Source organism: Megalops cyprinoides, chromosome 14, assembly GCF_013368585.1.
Source record: "Megalops cyprinoides isolate fMegCyp1 chromosome 14, fMegCyp1.pri, whole genome shotgun sequence".
Lineage (NCBI taxonomy): Eukaryota > Metazoa > Chordata > Actinopteri > Elopiformes > Megalopidae > Megalops > Megalops cyprinoides.
Window position 1 is genome coordinate 32,792,077 of NC_050596.1, and position 12,849 is coordinate 32,804,925.

The 12,849-nt window shown below is 45.6% G+C and overlaps 1 protein-coding gene across 3 annotated transcripts in view; it reads left to right on the forward strand.

Annotated features, from left to right (window-relative positions):
* Window positions 1–12,849, forward strand: part of xirp2b (xin actin binding repeat containing 2b) — a 49,756-nt gene that overhangs the window by 18,900 nt on the left and 18,007 nt on the right. For 2 of the 3 annotated variants that reach the window (XM_036545926.1, XM_036545927.1), the window contains exon 2: window positions 473–608. In XM_036545926.1, the coding sequence (XP_036401819.1) occupies window positions 473–608 (136 nt within the window). Of the gene's footprint in view, window positions 1–472; window positions 609–8,032; window positions 8,199–12,849 lie in introns of those variants that run through there. The other variant, XM_036545928.1, reaches the window with a different exon arrangement.

Sequence of the window (12,849 nt, forward strand, 5' to 3'; positions counted from 1 at the left end):
CGCATTAATGATTAAATGGCCTGTTTCATCAGACTGTGAATGATTTGCATTTTGAAATACGCCAGGGGGTATATGGCATGGAAACAATCTTTTACATAGACGTTTTATTTGGGTAGGAAGCAGGCTGACACCAAAGCAAGACTGATAGGAGTCAACGTGTCCTTTCAGTCAGGCTTTAAAGCTTTTGCAGTTGCTCTCCCCTGCAGGTCTGGTTGGAGCATTCTAGTCAAGGACATCGCTGCTTTTTCGGTGAGGTCATGCAATGCTTGTTATTCAGCCGACAGACCTCTCTTCAGTGATTGATGAATGTCCGTCTGTGCAGACAGGTGTGATGACATCTACTTTTGACATATTTGTGTCCGTCCATCACGGAATAGCTTGCACATCAGAGCGGACAGCCGGTGGAGCTGTCCTCTCTGACCGCGATTGGTTCCTCTGATAACTGCTCACACCCCCTCTCTGTGTGTACCAGGAAGTACCTGAGAGAAGCACACACTCTCCCAAGCCGAGGAGGTCGCAGATCGGCCAGTCCAGCAAGGGGAACATGGAGCGGAAAGAGGAGCACTCATCTGGGGAGAAGCTGCTCTCCTCACAGAGCCAGGACCAGTGTAAGAACAGCCCGCATCTCCTCTCCTGTCTGCTTATGGCTTTCTCTTGGCTATCAAAGGCACCAAACACCAAAGAGTAATGAACACTCGCTCACTCAGGTCAAGCGCACTGAACAAGGAAGTGAAACCCTGGGCTTTGGTTGGACGTACAGAACATTAAGTAATCAGTAATGAACCAGTTAGGGAATGCTGAATTGGTTTGTCAGGTTAAACTCTCCCCCTGAGGCTCATTGTCAAACGCTTATTGATTTCTCAGGGAAAACAGGAAATTGCCCTGAATTACTAGTCAGATGTACATAATAAGTGGTAACTATGGACACGCTGTAAAGAGTCCTTTGTGCCCTTTGAAGTTGAAAATGAGGTAGGAAACGGGAGCTTGTGATACTGAAGCGAGCTCGAGCGATTGGCCGCAAGCAGTGCGCATGAAAAGGATGCACAAACGCTTGGCATGTTGTTGCGAGTTGGTAAGCAAAGCTTTTTTTTCTGCCGCTCGTTTCCATTGGCGATTACCGAGCGGCCAATGGAAATAAGCTCTTATTTCTGTGACTCTGCCATGAAAGTGTGTCAGGAAAACAGCTCACTCTGGGTGAGGCAAGTTTTTGATTAAAAATGAATGACAACAGATTTCCATATTGATGCCTTGGTGATGAATATGCATGCACTGTCTTTCCTCTCCTCTAATCATATCAAACGATATCATATTTTCATATAGTCCGTGCATGATGGAACTCCTTATCCTGTAGGTAAAAACTAAATTTTAAGTTAAATATTAAATTAGTTTAAATAGTTAAGTTAGTTTAAATTAAATAAGTGGTTTCATCCATGCCTCTCAAAACTGTTATTTAAAAAACAAAAATCTCTGAAAATGGAGTGTGTTGTACCTTTCCCTGGGCAGATGCTCTGTAAATCCCCAGCCCCTGTATGTGAATGGATGGAAATGCATCTTTATTTGTGCAGAGGTGTATTTCCATCATGTTGCCCTTGCAGCGGCAGGAGAAAGGGTTGCATAGGCGAAGGCTGCGCTCTTCATGGTGTACGACAGAACCATGATGAATGGACCCCTGCCTGGCTGTCTGCACACATCTGACCCTGTGACCTGCAGAACAGAGAGGCCTCCCCTCTCCCACCGCTCTGTCAAAGCCCCAAGCCTGGACACAATCCCAGAAAATAACCTTCTGAACATAATAACCTGAACACACCAAATACGCAGAAATCAGCCCAACCCCTGAGGGCTGCTGTGTACTTGATACAGCCAGTGGGACACTTACCCTGTGTGCTTGATACAGCCAGTGGGACACTTACCCTGTTTTTCCACTGTTTTTATTGATTAATGGTTATCATTTCCAAGAAGCATTTCGTAACTTTTTAAGCTCAGAACGGATGTACCTGTTAACTGATAACTAAGGTAAAGCGCTGTGTATTTCTGCAGTCAGTGGTATTATTGAAGTGCTGAAATCAGCCTCATGCAGTCTACTGTCAGACTTGTGGTGACTGTTGTGTATGTCTTCATGAACAATCTGTATGTTTGGTTAACTAACATTGCATGGAAGAATAATTTTCGTCGCAGTTAAGAGGTGATAATTAAACGCAGAAGCGAGACAGAGGTGCGTATCCGTTCGTTATTCCGATCGGCAGATTATGAATCCCCCGGTGATTACAAGCGTCAGTGATGGAGTATGACACATCTGGGAGTGTTAGCATTGAGTGACCTCCGACCGAACTTGGAGGGCAGTAAAAGAGAGTAGAGTAGCAGGCAGCCGCCGTGTTAAATAAAGAGGCACGCGTCACCCACGCGGCTTGATCGTGAGCTCGCTCTTGTTTCCCGATTGTCACATTTCTGCTTTGAGACAGCGCAGCCGGCCGCGTTCGCCGGCGTTTCCCGGCAGTCTGGGCGGTACCGGCTCTGCCCCCGAGTCCTGCGCTGCCGTTTACAGCAGACCTCTGTGGAATGAGCGATGCTTTATGCTTTAAAAAGTAAAATAAAAAATAAAATCCCTTCTCCTTATATTTGAGATTGATATTCAGTTTGACATGTTATTTGTGTCATCCCCTGAGCTGTGATTTATTGCTGTGTATCTAATTTAACATTCCAGCCAGCATCTGTTGTCTGACTGCTGAGACCCGAAGATGGCTTGCGCAGGTTTATGGAATCCTGGCTCTGCAGCGCCACACTGCTGAAGATTTTCTAGGTCTCTCTGAACGATGCAGAATGCGGTCACTTGCTGTCGTTTACCATAATCACTAATCATCATGCAGTTAAGGGTTCAGATGACGTCAAAAGCTGAAGTTTTGCTGACACTGCAGCATTATGGTTTCAATTGTTACAGCGTGTGGATCCAAAAAGAAACCCCAGCAAGGTCTCAATTCAAAAATCTGCTGATCTTAAAACAAAGGTGACAACTTCATCCACTGCCCTGCCTCTACCCACCCCTCGCTTCCCCCTGTGCTTTCTGCAAGGCCCAGTGCGGTGTGCACAGACTCATGGGAAACGCTTTTCATAGGGCCTTCTCGATAAGCATATTTAGGGCAGGAGCCAGCAGTGTTCACGCCCATCCCACAGAGAGTGAGCTCCGTGCTGGAGATTCCTCAGAAGTGGGAACACTGGCGGTAAAGCTGCCGATTTCTGGCCCGGGAGGCGGTGTTAGACCACCAGCTGGCTTTATCTTTGAAGCCAGGGTTTAGAGGAGTGCGCTAATCTCCCCGTCCAAGACTTACACTTTAAAGTCCGGGGGCATTATCAGGAGCATGCAGGTGTCCGACAGGTAGATAATCAGTCTTTGCCGGAGACAATGAGGCTGGGACAGGCAGGGGCATCTAGGTACCGAAATAAAACTGAGATATTAGTGCTGAAAGATGTGGCTGTCAGGCAGGTCTTGCATCTGCTGTCAGGGAAATGAATTAACTAGGGCTGCAATCTGTGGGAAGATGAATTAGCCGCGTAATAAAATCTTTCTTTTGCAAAAATTTGTTTGGCACGTTTTCCAATCACGGCACTGTGAAAATGGTCCTCGGGTGAGTTTTACTGTAAAATCTCCCTTCAAGATGTTAGAAAAAAGACGAGAAACAGGACAGTGATGGCTGGCAGAAGTTGTCATGTCTTCAGGAGAGCCTGTGAAAGGTCTCTGTTTACAGGAAGCACAGGCGGAGAAGATTATCCCAGATAAACATGCTATTTTTACTTTTTCGGCACTAGCAACACCACCAGTCACATTCTAGGCTCTGAGCATATTTTGTCATAGCTCTTATCAGGTGTTTACATGGCAGCAGAATCACGTGTTATTAGCTGCTGCGGCGTCTCCTGTTCCTGTTGCGAAATCCCTGTGTTCTCATTAGTCATGAGATGAGCAGTTTTTGTGTGCTTCTGTAATTGTATTTTGGTGAGTGTGCGTGCGTGTGTGTCTTTACAGGAATTGCATAGAGCAGAACAACTGTATGCCTTTCTATTTCAGTTGAGAGGGATGTCATTTCTCCTGCATTAGCTTCCCGGGCCAAATCAACATAGGATATAGGAATAGGTGCTGATGTCATTTGTAATGTACTTGAAAAACGAGTCTAAACCCGGCCTCTCCTGGGAGCTGTAGATCCTTGTGATTTAGGCCCCTGTCATTGGGTGGCTCTGTACCACCCAAAGGCCTTCAGTGACAGGGAACAGGCCCCTCCCGGTAACACAGGGTATCAGTTGCTGATCTGAGGACAAATCCCGATCTTCAGTGCGATGTTTGGCTCGTATGACAATCCTGTGAACTGAGAGAGTCGGGATATATACACAGGGCAAAAATATGGTCATGCATTAGGACCGGTTGCTACGGTTACTAGTTTTTTCTTGGCACATTTCTTGCGGTGTAAGTTTTTCCAAATTACTTACAGCAGACGATTCTCAACTGAAAAAGAGAGCTTCCTCATAACGGGGACAAGCCAATATATTGCAGGAGACACTACATTCCAGCTGGATTCTTACAGTAATGACACTCATGAACATTCACCCTTAACCTTTCGAATGCTGCCATTCATCCAGGGTGCGTTCCTGCTTTAGCCAGACCCTCAGACCTCTCCCCGTGTATAGGGAGTTTAAGACTGTGATGGCTTTGCAGTTTAAAGAAATGTAACCCAGCAGATAGCTGATTATGAGATGATGAGGGTTTGCCAGAGGTGACAATCTGAAGACTGATTAGAGAAAGGATTTCTTTGGGCTCTAAATGCAAACCTTAAGCTTGACCTGACAGAAGCTTAACGCTAAATTTGACCAATTTTCAAGAGCAACCGAGCTCCTCTCAGAAATTTTGATAACAAAAGCTTTGGTCTGCTCGGGCCAGTGGATTTTACTGTTCCATGTTCAGGCTTTGGCTCTGATCCATATGCACGTTTGGGGGTTTCATCTGGAACACAAACAGAATATTTACAGTAACAAAATATATTCCTAACAATACATTTGACTGAATATTTTATTAGTATGGCTGATTTGCATTCAGTGATGAATAGCTAATCAGCTGTTAACTGTTGGTGACTGGGCCATGTCAGCTGTGTGATAAATTGTGCATAATCTGGAGGATGCAGCTTCAGTTGGAGGAGGAATGCTCCAGAAAAAATATTGAACTGCTTTAGGAGCGTAGCCAAGAAGTATGAAATACAGATGCATAAAAATGTAAGCGGGTACATTGGCCTGGATTAGGGCCTCTGCTAAACAATACACAAAATATGTTTTGTAATAATAAATTCAATAAAACTGTGAATTCTATGCGAGCATCCATGGCGTGACTTCAGATAGGATGGTATTCACGTTTCTGGAAGAGTTGCAGTTTTGATGACCGTCATTCATTCAGGCCCTGGGCGTTACAGTTGAGTAAGTTTACAGTAGCCTCGTGTGTAATCTTAGTCGCTGGTGTAAGTGACACTCTGACCTTCCCTGACCCCGAGTCTCTTCCACCTAATTCCTCGCGGCTCTCTGTCCCTGACGCAGGGTGACCCAGATACGGGAGACTGCTCGAGCCCGTCTCGATGCACCAGACTGCGTGAAGCTGGACTGGTCTCCCTGTGCGTGTGGCCCCGCCTCCTTCCACGCTGTGTGGTGTGGGATGAGTAGCGTGAGCTCAGTGGCGTGTGCTCAGTAGTGTGAGCTCAGTAGCGTGAGCTCAGTAGCATGAGCTCAGTGGTGTGAGCTCAGTGGTGTGAACTCAGTAGCATGAGCTCAGTGGTGTGAGCTCAGTGGCGTGTGCTCAGTAGCGTGAGTTCAGTAGATTGTGCTCAGTAGCGTGAGTTCAGTAGCGTGTGGTCAGTAGTGTGAGCTCAGTAGCGTGTGGTCAGTAGTGTGAGCTCAGTAGTGTGAGCTCAGTGGCATGAGCTCAGTAGCGTGTGGTCAGTAGCGTGAGTTCAGTAGTGTGAGCTCAGTAGTGTGAGCTCAGTAGCGTGAGTTCAGTAGCATGTGGTCAGTAGTGTGAGCTCAGTAGCGTGAGTTCAGTAGCGTGTGGTCAGTAGTGTGAGCTCAGTAGCGTGTGGTCAGTGGTGCGAGCTCAGTAGCGTGAACTCAGTAGCATGTGGTCAGTAGCGTGTGGTCAGTAGTGTGTGGTCAGTAGTGTGAGCTCAGTAGTGTGAGCTCAGTAGCGTGTGGTCAGTGGTGTGAGCTCAGTAGCGTGAGCTCAGTAGCGTGTGGTCAGTAGCATGTGGTCAGTAGTGTGTGGTCAGTAGTGTGAGCTCAGTAGTGTGAGCTCAGTAGCATGAGCTCAGTAGCGTGTGGTCAGTGATGTGAGCTCAGTAGTGTGAGCTCAGTAGCATGAGCTCAGTAGCGTGTGGTCAGTGGTGTGAGCTCAGTAGTGTGAGCTCAGTAGTGTGAGCTCAGTAGCATGAGCTCAGTAGCGTGTGGTCAGTAGCGTGTGATCAGTGGTGTGAGCTCAGTGGTGTGAGCTCAGTAGCGTGAGCTCAGTAGCGTGAGCTCAGTAGCGTGAGCTCAGTAGCGTGAGTTCAGTAGCGTGTGGTCAGTAGTGTGAGCTCAGTAGCGTGAGCTCAGTAGTATGAGCTCAGTAGCATGAGCTCAGTAGCGTGTGGTCAGTAGCGTGAGCTCAGTAGCATGAGCTCAGTAGCGTGTGGTCAGTAGCGTGAGCTCAGTAGCGTGAGCTCAGTAGCATGAGCTCAGTAGCGTGTAACCTCTCCTCTCGCCTCATCTCCCGCCCGCAGAGCGGTGTGCCGAGCTTCAGGATTACAGACGGATCTTTCTGAAACCGCTCCCTCTCCTCTGCTCTACATAAATCACCTCTGTGGAGGATCAGACAGGACCGGCTCAAAGCACAACCGGGCAGAATACAGTTAGGGAAGCGACTTAAAGTTTCATGATAACTTCGAGAATCATACGTCAATGATTATATATAGATGCGTGCGCTCTGGTTTTGCAAGTGAAGTCCACGTTCTAAAAATACTTTCATGGCCGTTAAAAATGATAAAAATGTGCCGATGTTATAGCTTAGGTCATAACACATTTACATGGTAGTAACTGGGTAAGATGATGCTGTGAATGCCGTTAGGCCACCTAATAAAGCATTTAAGATGCCTGTGAAGGTCACTCTCCCACTGTCATTCCATTTCCCTGTCGCATGCAGTGTCTACCGTGATGCCACTGCACTTTCTTAATCAGTTTGTGCGCAAGAACAGCAGTGGCGGCCTGCAGTGTGATCATTCGCAAGGCCAGGTGGCACACCAACACACAGGCGTGCGTGCGGTGTGGATTACGCCTGTGGCAGACAGTGTTGCTGCTACGCCTCTCCCCCCCCCATGTCTGCGTTCCTCGTGTGGCTCGCAGCTCAGAGGATACTGCTATCAGTCTGGCGCCATCGCCATCCTGGCCGGGACGAGGGGGGGGGGTCGGACACGAGATCCCCAGGCCTCAGGTGGCCCCCCCTCTCAGTCTGCATCCCCTCGGTGTGCTGCCTCGAACCCGATGTACAGACTCCACCGCACGAAAGCGGAGAACGCTTCCCTGCTCATCACTCACGCGTCCAATTTCACCTCCCTTCAACTTCTGCATCCTGCGTAACGCTGCGGGACCGAAAGGACATGTCTGAGGACCCCCATGCAGCCACTGTAATGATCCTCTTTATAGTTGATGTGCTGTTTTGAAACAGCTCTAAATACTGGTGTAGGTTTGCATGGTTTTTAAGGTCATGAAAGCCCTTTATCGTCCCCAGTACCGAGGAGTCACAGAACACGTTGCGATTTCTCTGATGACGAAAACGAAAAGATCATATTTAATTAGGGAGGGGGTGGGAGGTGGGGCGTTGTCTGGGGTGGGGGGAACTTCCAGCTCTAACAGGAAGTTTCCGCAAGTAAATTTCTGAGGCTTGACGTTAGGGACACGTAGGCCTCACCTTCTAAAAAAAGACCCAGAGGGCCATATTTTTACAAGGGGGGTCTAAAATAAAATCAGCTGTCCCCGTCTACTTGGGGCACAGAGGTGAATGTTCGCAGTGCTGGAGCTGGTCTCCAACACAGAGGGGGTGATTCTGTTCTGCTGGGCAGGAACAAGCCCTGCAGGCTAGGGACTTTAAGGCTATCTTGTGGGATTCTATCTCCGGAACAACAGCGCGGTGAAGCAGAAGAGATTTGGTAAGTACCATGGCCTGTCAGAACCTCCGCACTGCTCATTTTAGGAAAGTCTTCCCTGGTTTGCCACTAACGGTCACTTTGGCAGTTCTACTGAGACAGAAACTCAATGTTTTCAATTGAAAAATTTAGCAGCCACACAGAAGCATAACTGGTAAACTCTGTTGTTTCTGTCAATACCTCTCTTTCTGTTCTCTTATTGTTATTCTGATACCTCTTCAAATTGCTTTGATTTGATTCCAACATTTTATTTTTACATAGATCCATACAGTTTTGATCCAAAGATGAGACCAGTTGTGATGTATTTGCTTAGCATTTTGAAGACCTTGCTTTTGCAGATTACATTGAATAGCGATTTGCCATCTTGTTTGAATCGGCAGCTCTTTTTATTAAGAGTGTAACCAGATCTGCAGTTCAAGGCATTGCACAATGTGTTCTTGGAACTGATTTTGTATTTATCGCTGGTGATTTTCATACCATCATATTACATATTTGCTTTGCATTTGCCCTGAACAAGAGTAGTTTACAGCTCACAGAGTTGAACTGAATCTACATATCAAGCCCTCACAGTTTCTGTTACTGCCATTATTTAATGGAGCTGGATGCAGGTCCCTGGAGCAGGTTAAGCAGGATGCTCAAGGGTTCAGTAGTTCCTGCCTGTGAATTGAACCTTTTACCTTCACAAGTCCAACTCCTTAACCTCTCTGCCATGCCTCTTCCCAAAGAATACCATCAGCAACCAGGAAGCACCTTAGTTATAGTGCTTAATGACTCATATTTTTATTTCCTCTTTGAGAAACCACTTGCGCATTGTTGCAGAGGTCACCGGCATTTGCACAAAACCACAGCCACTCATCGCATTGCTCTTGTCCAGGATTCCACTATTAGTTTAGATTATTAGATAAGAATATTAGACTATCGCAGTGACTTATCCCTCAGTTCCGTCTCTGATTGGACGCTCTTGCCGGGTCACTGCCCTCTGTTGCCTGTGGTGATGTGCACTTTTCTCCCGGTCTGAAACAACGCTCAGGCTGTTTCGCTTTCTGCAGCTCACTGCTGTCAGGTTCCATCGCTCATCCCGTAACCACGGATACCGGTGATTCCGGGGTGACAGACCGCGGCTTGGGCTGATATGGCCGCTGAGCTTGGCACGCTGAGGGTGAATCCACCCTCTGCCGCTGTAATCACGGCCCGTAATGTCATCATTCATCAGAGACTACTCAAAGGCTTTCTGCTCCAGTAGTCAGAAATTAACTGTACAATGAGTCCCTTTCCGAAAAGACACAGGGCCTGAATTCCTGCTCAGATGTTATTGTAAACACATCACTGAGGAGACTCCGAATAGCTTTCCTGTAAGTGTACCCAGCAAAGGTGATTAGTGTAAAGTGATGGGGACCCATTCTCTTGAAGGCCTGCGTTATCTGGCAGCGAGAAAAGAACAATACTCCACACAGACCACACAAGCTTAAACTGCACTCCCTGCAAGCCAGACAAGGACGAGGTATTTTTATCGATGGCCCGCGTTTTTTGTCAGAGAGCTTTCTGGTAAATCTTTTTTTTTTTTTTGGTAACTGGGGGGAAGTTCCCCTTCCTGAGAAATCTGACTCCATGGACAGAGGGTTAAAATAAGGTTGATTTATCTGTCAGGCAGCCGTTGGCACCTTATGAACTTCACTCTCCTCTTACGCAACTGCTTGGCTCGCTCCAGAGCATCACACGGAGGCCAGGAATTGTACGTTTTTTGGCCACGTAACGTCTGGCCTCTGAGACAAAGACCCCCCCCCCCCCCACCTCGCCCCAACACACAGTCACACACACACACACACCAGCAGCCTTCACCCACCCAGACACACACACACACATCCTGTCAAATAAATCCTCCGTCCCTCATTTTCCTGTTTTAGGGTGTGTGTAAATTTGCGCTACTTCAGGTATGGAACACATCTCCGTTTTTGAAACGTTGGAGGGGACAGAACTGCGCTTATTTTTGGAGCTTGCTGTGCTGGTCACTCATGCCCTCTCCACTGGAGTGATAGGTTTACACCGACATACCCGCCATAGCTGAGCGGCTAAAATTGGCGGTTGGGGGGGACATTCGTGTCACCACACGGCATGCGAGAGCCGAGCCCCTGTCAGACGGCATGTGATTTTATGACACATCCGCGCGGAGACCTTGTTTTTGTCCCTTTTTTCGACACTCTGCCGGAATGCAGCGGGAACGATGGCAGGAGTGTTCCGGAATGTTCCGGGGTCAGCGGTGAGCCGTGGTGCGCAGATGTGACGCCCCCCCCCCCCCCCCTTTTTACCCACAGCTCTGACATGTCATTAATCAGTCCCCCCCCATTCCCGCACTGTCAGATTCATTAGCTCCAGTAATTGCAGTGATTTTGGTGTAAATAGTATTCACAGCTCAGTAGATGCAATTTAATTGGTATAGCTGTGTTCGTAAAAAGTTGCTGTACTCCCTGATAACAAATGTACATCTAGAAAGTTTGGTCTGATTTACTATTTCTTTGTGCACTTACTGTACGGATGATGTAGTCATCCACTGCAGTATGAATAAACCTGTATTTTACTGTTCATTACTGTTCATAACTAAATCATACATCATGTGAGGTAATTATCAGCTAATTCACCCAACCTCGATACAGCATTTTTCACTCTGGCTGCTTAAGACAGATATTAATTTATCTACTGTAAATGTTATACTTTTAATTTGATTAACAGTGATGAGATTTCATACAGCATGTCAGTTAAACAGAAAGATAATTATGTACTATTTAATTATAATTGATAATTAATATTCACCGTTGATTGTGTCACACAGGTGACTATGATCCTATAGATTCAAAGTACTGCAGATTTCTATAGAATCAAAGCCTCATTTAAAAACAGTTTAAATACATTAAAGTCAGATTGGTCTAATGTCAGTGCCAAATTTCACTTCACAGCACAACACCCAGAATGTTTCCAGAGACCAGAATCCTGTGTTTTGGTTCAGTGCTTCAACATTTGTTTTAACAATATATGGTAGACTTTGCATTCCTCCCTAAAGGCTCTGTTATAAAACTGCAAACATATTATTTACATATGATCTATTTGGAAATATAGAGAGATTTTCTGCTCCTGTGCGACAAGCCCCCCAAGCCATTTTCCCCAACACTTTAATTACCATTTAGAACAATTCTACATTGCTTCTAATTTAGATATAATTATAAAACTGAAGACTTGACTAAATCCTGTCCTCAAGAGTGGAATTCATCAGGTCTTTATGCTTTTTATGATTCAGAAATGCACAACAGAAATACCCAAATGCAATGTTCATCTGGCGAAATGAGCCGTTTGCTACAAAAGTAATTTGAAAATAAGTAAAATAAAATGAGACAATGAGCCTGCAATCTTCAGAGACTTGCAGAGAGAATATTAATGTGCATTTATTACATGTTAATTTTGATTCACGAAAATAAGATTGGCAGTGTTCTCAAACATAAGTATGAGCCACGTTTCCCTAAAAAGAAAAGCAGCCGCAATGCAGTGATATCAAATATCATCGTATTTCATGTGACACCTTTACAACCTGGTTTAAAGATGCCATACTACAGTGTCACTGCAGTGTAGGTGTTATATTATCAGGGCCATTTAGATTGTTTTTCAGAAAATGAACTGGGTTTTTTGAGTTTTGTGTTAGTACTAAACAAATACAATGCGCACAGCTGATGCTTCTTTAATGACAAACTGATGGATATGTGTCTTCCCCGCCTCTTTTCCATGCTATGAGCGTAATGTCGTTCTAATCAAAAAGCAACACTCCACCAACGTTTTGGTTTCATGTTAAAAGTAGTGAGCAACTAGAGGTGCCATTGTTTCTGGGACTTAATGACATTTCATAGAAAAGAGACGTGTGACTCTAAATGCCCTCCTTTTTGACTGGATATTCACAGGAGCAGCCTTTATAGACCTCAGTGATGCGCCGCGTAAGTGTGGTCATTGTTAATTCATGAGTGTGCCTTTTGGACTACATGACAACACCGCCCATAAATTCCCTCTTTGCAGGCTATATATAGAATGTAAGTGGCTGGAGAATGACCTCACTCTCTGCAATGATGAGGTGCCATGCAGTGCTTTGGATGACAGGAGAGATTAACAGACTTTGTTGCTGGTGTCATACTTAGATTTAAAGCATGTAGACAATGTTTAAAAAACAGCAGCAAACCCTTCAGCTGCCAGTATAAATGGGTGCCCACAACCTCTGCGCAATGCCCTCTCGATCACATGCGATATGATGCTAACCTCTGCTTCTGTCTGGTTCTAAGAATATGAATTCCTTGTAAGGCACTTGGCTATATATAAAAATTACCCTATTTTAATTTTAAACATCAGCACCTACTGCTTTATTGTTTTTTTTCTCCTTCATAATCTCTTTTTATTCTACAGTGGTTTATAAATTATTTCTCCCTTCATTTCATTTTTAGTTTGTATTTGTTTTATGAGTTTGAGAAAATCATTGTTAAGTGTGGAAATCTGGCAGCTGAATTTTACAAATATATGAATAATGGATATTGCAGAGATATCATTCAGCCAAAGGGAGCCATTGTTGCAAATTGAGAGTTCACAGTTTTCATGACCGCTTTTAATCACCTCAGCAGTAATGACT